An 18,139-nucleotide genomic window follows, 5' to 3' on the forward strand; every position below is an offset into this window, starting at 1 on the left:
GAGCTGGGAGGCGAACCTGAGGGCGAGACTGCCACCTGCTGGACGGCATCTTCAAACTTCTGCCAGCGCAGCCCAGCGCCCGGCAACGCGCTGCAGAACAGGCCGCCTTTGTAGTCCAGGCACCAAATGTACTTCTCGGAGACCGCCAAGCTGAGAATGCCGTAGCCCGGCCCGGAGTAACCCATCCAGCTTTCTGCAAACTAACAAGGACAGAGCCTGCTGAGTTCTGCGGCAGAGGACACAGCTGCATGTGTCGTACTGTCGTCAATAAGAAAAGTGTGCAGTCACTTAAGTCGGCCCTCTATCTCTGGACCAGCTCTAACAGAAACATTGTGAAGTGGGAGCGGCTGTCCCCTACGAAGACCCCATAACGTTCCTGGATAACACTCTGTCACAGATACTACAACCTCTTCCCTCACCTAGTGCTACATTCAAAGGATCTGGTTTTATTCTACAGGTATACCTCACTTCCCACTTGTATGCAAATTGATTTTTTGTACAGCTAATCATTACAGATGTATTAGGAGAAATGGCACTACCACTATCTTTGTTTTTTTCACCATATTTTTTTAAGTGCTGATCCAATCATCGGATATGTGGCATGTCATGTGGTTGATGGAAATCTGGCCAAGACACTGCCTGACTGAATCTTGTAGACTAAGGTTTAGGTGTTAGGGTTCTTTTAAAAATCAAAGCTAAATAAAGTGTGCACTTTAACAGCTTTCCAAAACTGAAAAAGAAACCCACGTATCTGCACAATCACCCACACATGGACGTTCACTGCTTCACAGAGTATGGCACCCAACCCCTCTCGATCTGGCCCTGGCTCACCAGGACACGCCTTACCCACCCCCCAACCCAACACAATGTGGCTTTCCAGCTCTCTGGAGGGGGACAAGGGGGGGAGCGGTGAAGGCTGGGGGAGGTCCTCAAAGTACCAGGTGCCCCCCTCACCTAGGACTTTTCTAAAGTTCTGGCCTAGAATGCCAACTGCCCACGCCCTCGGCCTCAGCTGCTCGGCTCCTGCCATGGTTGGTGGGCACCGCACCCCGCCTGCACTTTGTTCATCACCATCGCCCGAGTCCCACTCAACTGGGAGGATCTGCACACGTGTCCAGGACTCTGAGATCCACGACTGCCTGTCACGGGCACTGCAGTGTCCCCAGCACCTGACGCAGAGTCTGGCAGCCGAAGGCACTCACGAAAGAGTGAATGTGCGGAAGACTGAGTGAAAGTGCATTTTGTCTTACAACAAATAAGCAGGACATTTCACTTTCGAGGCAGGACAGACAGCACAGAGGTTTGAGAGAGAGGGCCCTGGGCCACCCTGGCCCCACTTGCCATGCGACCTGGTGAAAGCCATTTAACTGTCTGAGTCTCCACTTCCTCCTGTGAAACGGGAGCACCTAGTTTGTGGATTTTGTTTTTAGAGAAGTATATGAGTTAAACTTGTAAAGTGTTTAGCATGGCACCTGGCACGTGGTGAGAGCTGCCCCAATGCCACACATCATTAGGACGGAGAGAATCCAGAGGCACATCTGGGGAAAGCACACATGGCTATAAGTTCACACGCGTAATCCACACCTCACATCCACTTAGCAGGAGGGGTTACAATACACAGGTTTGAAACCAAATACAGCTAAATAATAATTACTTGCTAAGGAAAACAAGCACTTTTTAAAAGCCACTTTTTTATATAAAATGATCAAGAATAGCTAATAATCGTCTCTTAATTGCACAGGCTAGGTAGAACCCGACCCAGGAAAGTGGACACTCGAAACCTGGTTTCTCCACAGCCTGCAGGGGAGCCCTGGCGCCACTGTTTGGAGGTCAGGGAGACACGGCTCCTCGAGACGCGTGTCTGAGGGGCAGCGCCTTCCCCTCCACAGGTGGACGGGCCTCTCGCCACTGGTTTCTGGGAGCGGCCCCCAGGCCAATCCAGCCGTCCTCTGGGATGACTAGCACTAGCTGCCCGTGCTGGGCCGGCCCCGCCGGAATCAACAAGGAGAGGCTGCTTTTGTTGGTAAAGTGGGTAACTGAGCAGGGGTGACAGGTCAGCAGGAGTCCACGCCATTCTAGATCCCTGCGCTGGAAATCCCCCAAAGCCAGACTTCCAAACACCTGGCATACAGGTTTTACAGTAGGAATATAATTTCTTTGCATAAACAGAAAAATATAATCAGTTTGCCAATGATTTCCCTTAAGAAAGGAGCGCACCTACCTCCTCTGACTTCAGCAGCCCGGGCTCGTCTGTGCCCGGCGGGCGCAGGTCCTGCAGGGAGCGGCTCCCTGCCAGCTCTGTCACGCTCGTCTCCGAGGACGAAGAGGGCAGCCCGTGGGCATAGATGTCCTCCTCGTCACTGGACGTCAACGCCTGGTCCCGTGAGGGCTGCTCACGGGCGCTGGCCACCGAGGCAGAGACCCAGCGAGGCCGTCGTCCTCCTGCGCTCCCCAAGTCACATTCGGACGCAGCCACTGCTTGCTGGCCTGTGTCATCGTCAGTAACAGCGTGCCGGGGACTCGAGCCGAGGTGGCCTGGGGCCCCCAGGTGCCTCAGGAAGCCCTGCTCTTCACTGGGCTCCTCAGCTCTGGTCCCTGGAAGCCACCGCTCAGCGCCGGGAGCCCAGCTGAGGCTGCAAGGCACCGGGGGTGAGCCCGGGAGGGGGGCTTCCGGAAGAGTGCTCTGGGGCTCAGCAGGCTCCATGCCCCCCGCCTCCCGGGCCTCCGCTGAGCTGCCCTGCTCTCGGCAGGGTGACTGTGCGCTCCCTGGCCCACCGCTCACGGGACAGGGCTCCTCTTCGAGTTCCGCGATGACATCACCCCCTTCCGCGTCCTCCCTTGGATGCCAGGGCGAACTCAACACCCCGCTAGGCGGCTGCGTCTCGCCTGCGCCGTCACATGGTGGGATTTCGGTTCTTCCGTCACCTTCTTCCTTCAATGAGTCAGGGGCGGGGAGGGGCACCTCCAAGACACTAAATGTTTCGGGGTCGCTGTATTCTGGCAGGACACTGTTGGCCTCACCGCTGAGACTGCACTCCTGGTCAGGAGACCCTGTGCTGGACTGATCCACGATGCTGCCCAAACTCGAGGTGGTGGACAGCAGGTCCGTGTTCAGGGACTGGGGGCTATCGCCAGGACACTCCCAGCAGGGAGTCGATTCAAGGGAACTGGGGCAGGTAGTCCCGCTTCCACCTTCTGTTTAAAAGAAGAACGTTTAAGATTATGCATGAATCTAGTAAGACACTAACTAAAAAACAAAATTTTGGCTTAAGATAAAAGCATTTTAAATGAAGGATATCTAATTGGTGAAGAATAAATCTCTTAAGTACAAATTATCCCAGTGCAGGGATGTTTTAAATGGATGCAAATACTGTACACAATGATGGGCTCTGAGGCCTCCTTCAAGAAATGTTAACTGGGGCTTCCCTGGTGGCGCAGTGGTTGAGAATCTGCCTGCCAATGCAGGGGACACGGTTCGATTGCTGGTCCAGGAAGATCCCACATGCCGCTGAGCAGCTGGGCCCATGAGCCACAACTACTGAGCCTGCGCGTCTGGAGCCTGTGCTCCGCAACAAGAGAGGCCGCGATAGTGAAGAGGCCCGCGCACCGCGATGAAGAGTGGCCCCCGCTTGCCACAACTAGAGAAAGCCCTCGCATAGAAACGAAGACCCAACACAGCCAAAAATAAACATAAAAATAAAATAAATAAATAAAAGATTACTATTAAAAAAAATGTTAACTAAGAAAAACAAAGGAACAAATGGATCACAGACCAATTTCTTTTAATGATTGAAATGCTAAGGGATCTGATAACATCTTCCTTCAATATCGCAGTGATCTTTAGCTAGAGAGGCTCAATAGGCACCAAGGAGTAAAAAAATTTTTTAAATTCAGTGTTAAATCCCATATCTGGGAATTCCCTGGTGGTCCAGTGGTTAGGACTCCATGCTTCCACTGCCAAGGGCCCAGGTTCAATCCCTGGTTGCGGAACTAAGATCCTGCAAGCCGTGCAGTGCGGCCTAAAAAAAAAAAAGAGAAAAGAGAAAAAAACGCCCATATCTGATGACATACCTTACACTAAACATAAATTGATCCATCTAAAGATTTCCATGACCTTCCTTCCAGGTTCACAGAATCTCTGGTCTAATAAATGATGTACGTGAATAAACTGAAATTTTTACTTAAATATTGAAAAGTATAACACCCAGCCCTGTTAAGCAGGGTGGTATGTTACATATAGTTTAATGCTTTACGTGTGTGTGTATAATGTATAAATATTTCACAGTAAAACTCCTTCGAGGAGGAAAGACATCTGCTTTCTGTGCTTTCCAGCGAACGGGCAGTGCTCACTCGGCAAGCAGCAGCCTTCCCAGAGAGTGTGGTACAAGGCCCCACGGGGGCGGAAGGAGGTCGTGTGTGCTCGGCCGTGGATGGTACCTGTCTTCTTCTTCCTCTTCTTCTTCTTCACTTTGAGAGGCTTCACAATGAGCTCTTGGTCGAAGTCCTCCGAGCTGATCACGCTGAATCTCTTCGAGGTGAGCTGGCTGCTCTTGCCCAGCTCGGGAGCTGCCTGCGGCCCGGAGCCGCTGTCGGTGGAGTTGAGCGAGCTGCTCCGGCTCCTGGGCTCGCTGGCCACGGAGCTGGCCACGGAAGAGCCTCTGAGCCTCGTCTCGGAAGGCGTGGCCCCCGGCGGCTTCTCCGCACGCTGCCCGTGGACTTGCTCCGGGCATCCCGACGTCTCCAGACCGTCCCGCACTGAGAAAGAAGAGTCAGTTTTACCATGGTTACTGGAGGGAAAGATGGAGTGCTCTTATTAAGGTTTGCCAGCCCTAAATACCAGCCTGCTAAATTCAGAGAAACCAGCGAAACTAAAAGAATTGTACAACAGGTTCCAACACATGGTTTTTGTTCTCCAGGAAGTTCATGTATCAAAATCAGTAAAATAACTCACAGCAGCTGTCTTTTGTAAATAACTCAAAGTAAGGGACTATCATAAGGTAGAGCATTTCTCACTTCAACTCACAAATAATATATAAAGGTGAGATGCCTATTAAAAAAGGGCTTAGAAAAAAAAATAATAATAAGGAAGTAAAAAGGGCTTAGAGGGAATTCCCTGGTGGTGCAGTGGTTAGGACTCCGTGCTTTCACTGCCGGGGCCCCCGGGGTGCAGCCAAGAAACAGCTACTCCAGGGGCCTTTGAAAAACACACACGTACCTATAATGAAAATTCTCGAAGTTCAAGGAGGGAAAGGTAATTTTTCACTAGCGCAAACTCAAAACAGAGGAGTTCATTACAGGGGTCCGTGTGCGAAGAGAGAGAGCAGAGCAGGACTGGCAGTGGGATGGTGGGTCCTGGCGCTCTGTCCCCACCTCCATGGACACGTCCTCCTCTCAACACGACACCAGGAGGTTCCAGCCACAGGACCCTCAGCACAGGACTGGGGCCCATTTTGATCCATCCAGCCATCCTTTTGTTACCGAGTACCTACTGCGTGCCAGACGCGTTCTAGGCATGGAGACACGGCCCTCACCCAGACGGGCGGGCATTCCTGCCTCGACCGGGGGCCACGAGGGCCGCCTGCAGGCTCCGGAGCGCACAGTGGGGACGAGCAGGGCAAGGAAGGGACTCGCAGAAGGTCACACAAGATCACACAGGCAGATCTTGGTCTGGAGCTGCACCGGCCAGGACAGTAGCCACCAGCCGTGTAGCTATTTAAATTCAAATTCACAGACATGAAACAAAACTTAAAATCCAGTTCCTCAGCTGCACTCAGCACATTTCGAGTACTCGGCAGCCACGTGTGGGCAGTGCAGTTACAGAGCATCTTCACGCCTGCAGGAAGTCTACTGGCCTCGTGGCTCCTGGTCACTTCTCCCCTGTAAGCGGCACTGCCCCTTGGTGACACTGTTAAGGCCCCCAGCTCACAGGCTCAAGAGTAGAGCTCACTCCCTTTCTATGACAGTTACGACCCTGGAATGATGTTCGCCCCAACTTGCCCTCTGTGACTTAAGAGGTAATTCACTCTCTTCTTGCCATCTCTTGGGAGATTATAAATTCAGGACAGAGACAGCTAGTACTTCATTTTCGTCTTTTTGAGGCTAAATATCTGGCTAAAGTGAGGCTGTTTTTTATATTCTCCGAGCAGCCAAACCTCGTATTCTAACGTTTAAAAGACAAACGCTATAGCCGTGTCCCAGGCAGGCCGCTCCCTCCAGCGCTGGAGAAAGGGAGCCCCACTTCCTGCCCAGGATCCCCGCTGCCTCTCTTGCGGTCACTCAGACATTAGCTGACGCTGGTCAGAGTAGAAACACCGAGGATGGTCCTGTGGCCAAGAGACCCGAGGGACGCAGTGGCGTGCCCACAGCCATGGCACAGGGCGGGCCCTCCTGACTAACCTGGCGAGGCAGGGGAAACAGCGGCTGAAGCGGAAATCTGGACGGTGACTTGGGGCCTGTCACGCACTACCCCAATCCTCAATCTTCTAATCTGTGGAAGGAGGACACCACTGACTAACATGCTAGGGTCTTCTTCAAACCAGGTGCTGTGTTAGGGCCACAAGGTGAGTCACGAGAGCCCTGCAATCAAAAATCTAATCTTTTGTACGGTAAGTGGTAAGTCAATGACTGTGAAGTCAAGGAGCAGCAGGAAAGGGGCCCCCAGGAACGCGGTGAGGAGAGACTGACTCAACTACGGCAACTGGAAGAAGTTATCAAAAGCGCAGCGATACCGACCGAGTCTTGAATGATGAGGGGGAGGGGTGCAGAGGGCAGCACCCGAGGAGGGCAGGCCTCGTCGGGGAGACCCAGGCAGCAGTGTCAGGACAGGGGCACAGCGAGCGAGGGAGGGCCAAGGCCACTCCAGCCCCAGGGAGGAAGGCGGCCTGGTTAGGGAAAGGCGGGGGCAGGACGCCTGTGCAACTGCCTGGTGAACTTCAGAGGCCCCATGAGGCACTGGCATCTGTGGGCACCGCCCTCACCTCGGGCATCGGGCCCTCCCCCACGGGGCTGTTGGAGGACTGGACGAGATCATGAATGTTAAGCGCTTAAGGGCCACACAGCTGTTGTTGCAACCACCAGGAACAGATACATAAAGTACCATGGCCGTGTGCACGCACGGCAACACAGAGTAAGGTTCTCTGCTCATTAGAATTTGGGCTTAAATATGAATTACCAAAAAAAAAGTCAAAAGCACAGAGAATAATCAATACTACAAGGAAGAACTATGTTAAAGGTAAAAAAACGTGTTCCAGGTGACAGATTGAAATGTTCTAAAATCTTAGGCATCAATCCCACAGGCTGTCTCAGAGTGTCGGACGGAGATCAGTCAGGTGGGTGTCGAGTTCTCCTTCCTACTCACCCAACCTCCCCAACCTCCAGACCCACAGAAGCAACTCCACCAAATGTGAGACCCTGGCTGATGTAAGCCTGAAAGCAGGTAACCTTCAAGAAAAGTATCACAAACCATCTTTTCAGAATCAAAGGAAACCCTCTGAACACCTCCTTGTTTCGAAAAAGCTACAATCATTTAACGAGCAAAAAAATGGTATGTTTTATACATCACAAACTGTAATTACATACATTTTATAACAAATTTTGTAACAAATATATCTTATAACAAACACATTTTATAACAAATACAAACCTATTGATGCTAGTCCTTCAGGCCTGCTTGAAATTCTTATAATGTTCCTGTCTCCCTTTAAGAAAAATATTTCATTTTCTGTGCAGGAAACAGACACGATATCACCTGATCCTTCCAAACCAGCAATTGTGGCCTGTCCAAAAAAAAAAAAAAAAAAAAAATCACAAAACCAGGCAATAGTAATAGTTCAAATCGTACAAGCATGTGTAGGAATCCAAATAAGTCAAACAACTGCTCTTCGTTATCATGACTTCTGAAACAGGGTAATTCAATCCAAAGTTAGGTAATATCTGACGGATGTGTGACCGAGTCGTACCCCCTTGCCAGTAAATTTATGAGACTGAGCGAGCAGTCTCTCCCCGCCTCTCGGCCACCCTCTGAACTGGTCCCCGCCTTGCTCCCCGCTCCCTCACTGCCCTCATCTGGCTTCAGGTGCATCAACTGGCCAGTCCAAACCCCAGCCCTGTTCCTCCACGACGTCCCGCGCTCTGCTTGAATTCTTTTCCTGACCCTTGCTCACTGGGAGAGTTCCAACTTGATTCAGAGGCCGCCTCCTTGGGAAGCGTCCCTGACAAGCTCACCCTCCTCAGCAATGCCCAGGACTCTTCAGAGCTCGCAGCACTTTACACAAACCCCCACCTGGCACGTCTCTCCTGGGCTGGAATGTGTGCTGGCAGGTCTAGGTCCCCTACCGTGCGGAGTCCTGTGGGAGAAACTAGTAGGCACTGCAACCCTTGGTTTTGAATGAATAAGTGAGGGAGGGAGGATTCCCCTAGCGTCACCTGAAAGCAGACAGCAAACAAAACACAGGACATCCCTGACTTAACAAAAAATTCTTGCTTCTCAGTCAACAGTGCAAATAAGAGACTAGCTCATTATAGAAGAGAAAATGAGTCTAAGTCCTTTGTAAATTCTTAACAATCCTGACAGTAGTTTGAAAGCTTTCAATCATGTTGCCATGTTCAGTCTGTCTGCTCATGACCAGGTCCTCTGTCTCCACTTCTCCATCTATAAGATGAAGTTAATTATACCTACTGGGGAAAGCCCTGGGTAAGTGCTCAGAAGAGAGGAACTGATGTCCAATTACACCGCATCTTGACCCCGCCAATTAACAAGTGCACATTAAGTTCAAAGAGTACCCAGAAAAAGAAAAAAAGCTGTGTTCTCTACACCTGGGGAAGAATACAAAAATGTCTTTCAAAACGTTCCTTAAGAAAAGAAACAAACTCAGGGCTAAAAGGCACCTTGGTGATTCCCTAACCCAACTCACCAGTCCCCTCCCCATGTTCCAGGTAGGGAAACCAAGCCAGGCAGATGAGAGACTCCTGGTTATAGGTAGAACCAGACCAGAATCTCCCAGGAAGAAGAAAAAGGTCAGTTTTTCTTTCTACTAAACCAGTAGTACCAGGCATGGCTGACAACAATCATTAAGAAGCCTTGTAGACGAATTTCATTTTCTGTTCACACAAATAAGAAAACCCTTTGATTTCTACAGTGAAGCGCTGCTTATAAAGAAAAGGGCGTCTGTTAGAGGCCTGCTGACTTCAAGAAGGAAGAACGTGAGCAGGATGGGGGTGGGGCGTGGGGTGAGGAGATGACTTACAAAACAGCAAAAGCTCTGCTCTTAAGAATAAACTGAAACTACACAGTCTTGTTTTTTTTTAATTCCTAATTCCACCCCTGTTGGCAATAACCTCTTATCATCCTGATTTAAACAGAAATTGTTTCCTACCATGATTTAATAATGCTGGAAAAAAAATAACGCTGGAAAGTTGTCCAAATACATCATTAAGTGGGGAAAAAAATGGCAAAACAATGTGGCTCCATTTGGGTAGGAGAAATAAGGGTAAAAGAACAGGGTGGAAAGAAAGCTAGAGAAAGAGCCCCCTGCCCAACTCAGCGCTGCCCTGCAGAGGCCTTGGGGAACGAGTCCCTATCTTACTGTTTCCGTCATGTTTGAGTTTTCATTTAATACACTCACAGTGGGCTTCCCTGGTGGCGCAGTGGTTGAGAATATGCCTGCCAGTGCAGGGGACACGGGTTCGAGCCCTGGTCTGGGAAGATCCCACATGTCACGGAGCAACTAGGCCCGCGAGCCACAGTTACTGAGCCTGCGCGTCTGGAGCTTGTGCTCCGCAACAAGAGAGGCCGCGACAGTGAGAGGCCCGCGCACCGCGATGAAGAGTGGCCCCCGCTTGCCACAACTAGAGAAAGCCCTCGCACAGAAACGAAGACCCAACACAGCCATAAATTAATTAATTAATTAATTTTTTTAAAAAATGTACTTTAAAAAAAAATACGCTCACAGTAATTTGGTAGTCAGAAAACACGTGATCCAAAGAAATTATAAAGAACAAGTTTAATTTTGTGCTTAAATAAAACACACACTTTCTTAGCAGGGGACAGGACTATGAATATTTAAACCAAATATTTTTTCAAATCTACAAAAACAACCAAACTTTCATTTGGATTCCTTGACTGGCCCCATGGAAAAAGCAAAGCATCAGAATCAACACTGTTCCTCCTATCATCTGAGAAATGAAGCAGAATAGTCTATAAACATTCTCTTGCCTCTAGACACCAAAGATGTGGTACAATCACTTTACTTACCTGGTTGACAGTGTCTAGAAGATAAATACTATATTCATTCCAACTCAACACCCAGCCTTCTTGAAAGAAACATGAAACAATCCCCAGGTGTTTCTCGGGAGAGCTGCAACTTCCCTTTTCAGAGGATTCCAGGCGCGGGTAAAGCTCGAAAGGCTTGACTCCTCCAGCAAAGACATCTTTTAAGATAAACGTGGCCTGAACGGTCCCATGGATGTCAGCCTTCCACAGCCGGAGCCCAGGCCGTGATGCGTACAAGGTTAGATCGCTTTGCTTACAAAGTCCTGGTATAAAACAAGCACCAAATTTCCCAGTGCTGAAATTAGAAGAAAAAAAAGGAGGAAAGAAAGAAAGAGAATGGACTGATTTAAAGTGCTAGCTGTCAACCCCTGATATTAACTCTAACAAGAATTTCTGGACTAAGCCAAAACAAGATTGATTCTTTTTCGAACCCTTTTCTACAGTGTGTTTTTTGGTTAACTGAACCGCCTGGCCAGCCCTGAGGCCACAGAGGAGCCGGTCTCTGTCGTGCGCCCCCTGCAGCGTCCTCAGAAGCGTGCGCCCGCTGAGCACACACTCCGGTTACTGCACACAGTGTATTTTTTTTTAATCATGCTGTTACAGTTTTTAATGTATGAAATCTGAAACAATTTAGATTTATCACTGACAAAGTGATAAATACATACCTAGATCAATTTCTTAGGTTAAGTTGTGGCTAAATTCACTTTTAAGTTCAAGGTTCTAAGTGACTGGGGTGGGGGAGTCCTCTGTACCTTGAACAGCCTTCTGTCCCGATGACATGAGCCCCCTACTATAACAACCTGTGCTAATTCCATCATATTTATCACATTGTACTTTAATTACCACTTTATCAGTCTCCCATCAGATTGGGGATTCCTTCAGGGAGAGACTATGTTGTTCACTTTGTCTTGAAATAGGTACCAAATTATTTGACAAATGAGTAATGAACAACATTTCAAATGGCATGCATTTATCCATAATTATTGAGTATTAACCTACAAATATTCTATAATCCGATTTTAAATCCTCAAATTTATACCAAGGCTTTGATTTAGCTTATGCTAATTTTTTAAATGTGTAGCTTTGAGGCATTTTATTATAATATGTACCAGCGGTACTCATATACATAAATGAGTAAGAACTTAACATTCATCATACATTTACTTCATTTTTTAGCTTGACCTTCTAGTAAATCTTTAGCTTCATTGATTTTGGCTGCTATATAAGGAGATCCTCCCTTGTCTGAGTGATTTAAAAGCATAAGTCGTCGATGAGCATCTCTTATGTTTCCCTTATTGGCAGTAGGGCTTACACCTAGTATTAATGCTGCTTCCCGTTTTGTCATTTTGGGTTCAAACCCACCTCTGTAATAGCCACCACTGAAGGCAGATTTCGGTAGACTTTGAACAACTTGTTTTACCTGAGGCTCCGTATGCTTCACGGCTTGCAAAGCGTAACCCCCTGCAAATCCGGCAGCAGCAATGGCCAGTCCAACCGCTACCACTGTACTGGCCGCGATTCCCGCTCGGCTCCCCGGCTCCACCTGGAGCGCGGCGCATCCCACCCCGCCAACTCTACGCCTCTACCCTGCACACAGGGCTTTATCTCCACTCTCCTTTAATCCTCAACACAGCCCTGTGAGGCAAGTATCACGACTCCCGTTTCAGAGAAGAGGAAACGGAGGCAGAGGTGACAGAGCCAGGACTGACCATCCTCTCCTGCTCTGAAATTCTGTTCCTTCTAACATCTGACTGCTGTGCTCATCCCAACATCCCAGTGAATGAGCTTCAGGTCCAGAATTGGGGCAGCGCTTTCAGAATTTCTCTTAAACCCATCAGAGGGACCAATCTCCATTCTAATCCTCCAGCTTGGGTTTTTTTTTTTTTTCTTCTATTTTTAATATCATGAAATATCTAACACGAACAAAAGAATATATATGCTTGGAAGCCTAATAATGAAATATACACCCAGAAACCCATCCCTCAACTCTGGAAATAAATCGGTAGTCACATCGCTGATGCTCTCTGGCTCCAAGAGTCCCTGCCCACTCCGCTCCCCGTGTGTGAGCCCTGAATTTTGTGTTCATTATTCCCTCGCTTTTATCGATAGTTTAACCACATACCTACGTGCTCCTAAACGCTACATAATTTAGTATTGTTTGCCTTTCATTTGTATAAAAATAATAGTATGATGCTATTTGCATCCTTTTTCAACTTGCTTTTAACTTAACATAATATTTCTAAGATTTATCCTTGTGGATAAAAAAAAAAAGCTGTAGCTTATTCATTTCCACTGCTATAAAGTGTTCCACAATTTATTCACCCTCTTGTTGAAGGGTATTTGAATTATCTCCACTTCGTCGTTTTGAATAGTGCTCATTATGAGCATTCTGCAAATAACCTCCTAGTACACAGGTGTAAGAGTTTGTCAAGGATATTTCAGAAGTGGAACTGTTGGATTGTTGGGTAACTGCTGGGCTGTTGAGTAAAAGCAGATTCAAGTTTGGAAGACAACTTCAAACTTTTTCCAATGTGTTTACACCAGCCTATACTCTCCATCAGCAATCTGAGTTCTCATTGCTCCACATCTTTGCCAAATCTCAGACGTCCACCAGAGTTCAAATATTAAAAGAGTTTCAGTTTGGGGGCTTCCCTGGTGGCACAATGGTTAAGAATCTGCCTGCCAATGCAAGGGACACGGGTTTGAGCCCTGGTCCAGGAAGATCCCACACGCCGTGGAGCAACCAAGCCCGTGCGCCACAACTACTGAGCCTGCGCTCTAGAGCCCGTGAGCCACAACTACTGAGCCCGTGTGCCACAACTACTGAGCCTGTGTGCCACAACTACTGAGCCTGTGCTCTAGAGCCCATGCTCTGCATCAAGAGAAGCCACAACAATGAGAAGCCCGCACACCACAACGAAGAGTGCCCCCCGCTCGCCGCAACTAGAGAAAGCCCACACAGCAACGAAGAAGACCCAACGCAGCCAAAAATAAATAAATAAATAAATTGATTGATTTAAAATAGAGTTTCAGTTTAACCCTGAGTCCTGCTGATTCTCTCTCCAAAGTATTTCCCTGATTTTGAACGGTAGAAAGAGGACTGGGTTTAGGTCGACACCTGGGCTCAATTTCCAGCCCTGACATTTAATGGTTACGTGGTACGGGTCTCAGTTTCCTAGTCTGTAAACCAGGGATAATAATTCCCATCTCAAAGGTTGATGTGAGGCCTGAATGACAATCTATGAAGACACAAAAAAGCAATGCTTGTGACACTGTAAGTCCCGACAAACGCTCAACTGCCTCAAATTCTACCCCTGTTACCATCGTGTGCTCCTGTGGGTGGGTGCCGGGCCCTCTCCTCACCCTCACTGCACACACAGCACACCCGACCCCCAGGGAGGCATCCACAGGGCCCATCTCACAAAGGCACGCAGATAAAGTTATCTGGATGTTTCTCTGCACTTCAGCATCTCACTACACCCCTTTGGCACCTCAGTAACTAATCCTTCCAGACAGGGTCCAAGGAGGACACTGAATATCGAATTCAGCTTTGAACTGAAGATCGTTAGACTAACCTAACACTGTAGATCGTTCATGGACAGCTCCATAATCAGCATCATGTTCTGATTATTACCTCTAGTGATTTGTTCTGCAAATCTTGTCTAAATAGAGACACCCAAAGGAACTCTGGCACGGTAGCCTATAACCTCTTCCTCCTGCCTTTCCTGTCAAATCAATTTCTATTTGGTAATCCAATTTTCAAATCTATTTTCCTTCTACTAATAAGTCCTCTTAAAAATCTCTTGTCGGACTTCCCTGGTGGCGCAGTGGTTAAGAATTCACCTGCTGGACTTCCCTGGTGGCGCAGTGGTAAAGAATCCGCCTGCCACACAGGGGACACGGGTTCGAGCTCCGGTCTGGGAAGATCCCACATGCCATGAAGCAACTAAGCCCGTGCACCACAACTACTGAGCCTGCACTCTAGAGCCCGCAAGCCACAACTACTGAAGTCCGCGCGCCTAGAGCCCGCGCTCTACAACAAGAGAAGCCCCTGCAATGAGAAGCCCGCGCACTGCAACGAAGAGTAGCCCCCGCTCGCCGCAACTAGAGAAAGCCCGCGCGCAGCAACGAAGACCCAACACAGCCAAAAATAAATACACAAATTTATTTAAAAAAAAAATCTCCTGTCACTTCACCTTAGGTGACTAAAGCGTTCATTTTAACAAACATTTAGTGAGCTCCTGCACCACGTAAGAGACTGTGCGCTGCAGGCAACGTGGAAGATGAATAAAAGGTCTCGGCCCTGTCTTAGAACGTACTGCAGCAGACGTACGTCTGCGAGGTGCCATCTCTGAGGCTCAGAGGGCTGCTCGAGGACTACAGACAAAGGGGGCACGTTTGACTGCGGCATCAAAGGCTACACCTTGGTCACGGAGTGGACAATGCCCAGGCTGAGAAAGGGGAGCGGGCACCCTCGGGAAGGACAGGCTGAGCAGGGGCCTGGCGTGGGGCTGGCTCTGAGGAGCTGCTGAAATGGTCGGGAGCGGGTTGGGAGAAGGCAGTTAAGTTGGGGATAACTAGCTACAGCCGGGTGCAAACTGTCCTCCGCCCCAGACTCGGCCACCACCTGACTGCAGGGTGATTCTGCAGCACTTGCTGATGTCATTCTGAATCAGACACAAAAACTCCAACTTTTAAGGTCTAAGCACTGCAGGATTCTAAAATCATAAACACATTAACTTAGCTTCTTAATTTTGGTGGAGATGATTTCTAGAAAAACCATTGATGACTTTAAAAGACACCTTAATTCCCTTTATGAGCCACATTAATATGAAAGAAGTGTTGCTGGTGATCAAATTCTAACCAGCAAATGGTGTGTTCTAACTTATGTACAATAATGCTGAGCACAGACAGAGAGCTTGAAACAGGAGAACGAGCCAAAGCCGGGACAGTCGTCTCCACAGCCAAATGCCCAAAGGCCACCAGACGGGCACAATGTGGCTCTGGCGGGGGCACAGGCTCCACACCCCACACCCGGCCCGGACTGCAACACGCAGGTGCTGCCGACCCGGGACGGTCCTCCCGACTGGACCACAGGACACAGCGACAGGCACGGGGAGGGCGCCAACACAAACACAGAGGAGAACCGAGACGCAACACACGTCTGGGGATGGCTGGGGACTTTGAGATTTTCTGGGAGAAGCATACACGCTGTCCTGTCCAGCCTGAGGAGGTTCGCAGACTGGGTCAGGAGAGGACGACCTTGTCTTCCGGCACTCCCTGCGCGTCCCCGAGCCCGCTTCCCCGCCGGCCCACAGCAGCCGCCCAACGCGCCGCCACACGCTCCATCCAACCTCTCGCCAGCCTGCGGTCCCCTCAGGCAGCCCCTAGTTCTGCGTTCCCGTCTACAAAGAGTCCTGTCTACGCTCGCTGCCCACTCCCCCTCCCTCAGCCCCTCCAATGCCACGGCCTGTGCCCCACGAAGGCGGGCACGCGCGGCCGCCACGTTGCCAGAGCCAAAGGTCCGGCTCAGCCCACCTCTCGGGGCCGATCAGCGGCTCCGACACGGCTCTCCCTGACATGCAAGCAATGGAGTGCCCCAGAATGCGAGGCCTCCCCACTCCCTAGTGACACTCACTCCCCAGGTGAGCTCCTCCGTCCCAGAGCTTTGAACACTGTCTAACGGCTAACGGCCCCCGCGTGCACAGCTGCGGCCCCACCTGCTTCCCGAGATCGGCCGTGGCTCCTCCGCCAGCCTTCTCGACACCAGGAGCCGGCAGCCCCGCCTGGCCAAGCGCTCAGGCCACCGTCTCTGAGGGAGCCTCTCTCTCACACCCCGGAGCCGACACAGCCGTCGGCTCTGCCTTCAAAGCGTCCCCACCACCCCGGCCCGGTGTGAGGCCCTGAATCGCCCGGGAGCCCCTGCCAGCCTCCCTGAGCAGCTGCCCTCGCCCCCCTCACGCAGCAGCAAGACTGACTCCCCGGGTCAAGGCCGCTCCTGACTCCTGATGGCACTGGCATAAAGCAGCCCCTGAGCAGGGCCCACAGGATGGGCCGCCCCCAGCCCCCCCCGCCCCCCAGCACCTGGCCTGCGCTCCTCAACCCTTGGTACAGGCAGTGCTTCTGCCACGAGGGCTTCTCTGAGGCGGTTCTCGCCGCCCCTCCCATCCTCCCTCAGGAATCTGCTCAGGCTCCCCCCGCCTGCCTACCCTAAACACACACCCGCTGAGGCAGGCATCCTCGCTAGCTCCATACCCGTTTATTACTACGGAACATTCTAGAACATATTTAACATCTGCCTCCCTCACAGGAACGTGAGCTCCTTAAGATCAGAGCTCTTGTCCCCCTTGTTCACAGCTGTCTCCCCAGACTGAGAAGGGCGCCTGGCACAGAGCAGAGACTCAGAAAGGATCTTCCAAGGTTGAATGAATAAACACTCTCCCTGGGTGACCTCATCTGAGGCCAGCGGTCTCAATGTCACCTGCATCTGGTGACCTCATTTCCACTTCTGGCCGAAACCCCTTCCCTGAGTTTCCGACCTGTGTGTGTTACGCTGGACCGTGATTGCTGCTTAGTTACCTAACAGGCGTCTCAGATGCAGCACCCCCAAGACAGAACTCCTGAAGCCCAGACCTTAACCCTGGTCTTCCCAGCTCAGTCAAATGGCTTCACCAGCTGTCTAGCTGCTTTAGCCAAGGGCACGGAAACCCTTTCTTGTTCCTTTCTCCCCGTCGCCCCCTACGTCCGATTCACCCCATTACCCCTCCATCCCCCTCCCCTCTCCTCTCCATGCCGGGTACCCAGGCGAGGCCTCCGTGCCACTCCTGGGCTCCTGCAGCAGCCGCCTCACTGTTCCCTGCCTGCCCGTCTCCAAGTAGGTCTCCAGGCAGATCCAGGGTAGCTCAGACAGTCCTTCTCCTGCCTGAAGCCCCCCACTGGCTTTCCGTCTCGCCTAGAATAACTCGGGTGACAGCATCCCTCGCCCCGGGCTGGCTCAGGCCCTCCTTTCCAGCACCCGGCCCACCACTCCGCAGCCACCCCAGCCCCCTTCTGGCTCCTCGAACGTTCCAGGCCCTGGCCCGATCCAGGGCCTTGGCATCTGCTGTTCCCCGAGACCAGAACGCTCTTCCCATGCTTTAGGCTTCAGCCCACAGATCTCTTCCCCAGAGGCCTCTCCTGACCATTCTGTCTAAGAGAGGCCCTGTCCCCAGCCGACACCTCACCCTGACGTTGCCTCTATAGCACTGACCGCAGCCTAGACCTTTACCTTACTTGAGGGCAGAGGCCCGTCCCCTGGCTCACTGCTGTCCCACCATGTGCCACCCAGAGGGACACTGTTGCATGGCGCACCACTTCCAGGAGGCAGACATGGCTGACGTCCTTCTCTAACCACAATCTAACACGGCACACGACAGACACAAGCCCTCAGGACACAGAGGTTAAAAACGTTTCCGTTCATTCTGTCATCCCTCACTTCTCTAATACAGCTCCCTAGGAGAAACGGGCCCCATTTATCTGTTTCTGCATCCTGAAACGGTGCCTGGCAAGAGCATGCTTCCAATGCAAGCTGCCGAAAACCCTGGCTACACAAACGCACCAGGAGAGGTTCACGCAAGGTCGCTCAGGTTTCACACAGGAGGTTAGAAAGCCAGGTTTGAAGAGAAAGACTGTTGGGTATACGATCCACGTGGAGGTAACTGGTTTTTAAATCTCTCTTTTTACACTCCACCTTCCTTCCAAAAAGACACAAGGCAGTAAGACACCGACAGACAAGCCAGGACGAGACGTCAAGCAGAAGAGTGGGACCCTGGCAGAGGGAAAGTCACGACCAAGTTCTGCACAACCACTAAGCCCAAGCTACAAATTCCG

The 18,139-nt window shown here is 50.6% G+C and overlaps 1 protein-coding gene and 1 pseudogene across 6 annotated transcripts in view; both read right to left on the reverse strand.

Annotated features, from left to right (window-relative positions):
• TECPR2 (tectonin beta-propeller repeat containing 2) overlaps positions 1-18,139 on the reverse strand; it is a 108,476-nt gene that overhangs the window by 52,469 nt on the left and 37,868 nt on the right. For all 5 annotated transcript variants that reach the window (XR_014260911.1, XM_082450973.1, XM_082450974.1 and 2 more), the window contains 5 exons: positions 10,253-10,565; positions 7,643-7,775; positions 4,438-4,755; positions 2,222-3,195; positions 17-200 (listed from right to left, as the gene is read on the reverse strand). Coding sequence is in view for 4 of the 5 variants with exons in the window: in XM_082450973.1 (XP_082307099.1) it covers positions 17-200; positions 2,222-3,195; positions 4,438-4,755; positions 7,643-7,775; positions 10,253-10,565 (1,922 nt within the window). In the remaining variant the exon portion in view is untranslated. The remainder of the gene's footprint in view (positions 1-16; positions 201-2,221; positions 3,196-4,437; positions 4,756-7,642; positions 7,776-10,252; positions 10,566-18,139) is intronic.
• On the reverse strand, positions 10,585-12,649 carry LOC309655602 (mitochondrial import inner membrane translocase subunit TIM14 pseudogene; annotated as a pseudogene). Its single transcript has 2 exons — positions 12,593-12,649; positions 10,585-11,852 (listed from the first exon to the last, which is right to left on the reverse strand). The product of its transcript is annotated as a mitochondrial import inner membrane translocase subunit TIM14 pseudogene (transcript).

This window comes from Balaenoptera physalus (assembly GCF_965194825.1).
Source record: "Balaenoptera physalus genome assembly, chromosome: 2".
Classification (NCBI taxonomy): Eukaryota; Metazoa; Chordata; class Mammalia; order Artiodactyla; family Balaenopteridae; genus Balaenoptera; species Balaenoptera physalus.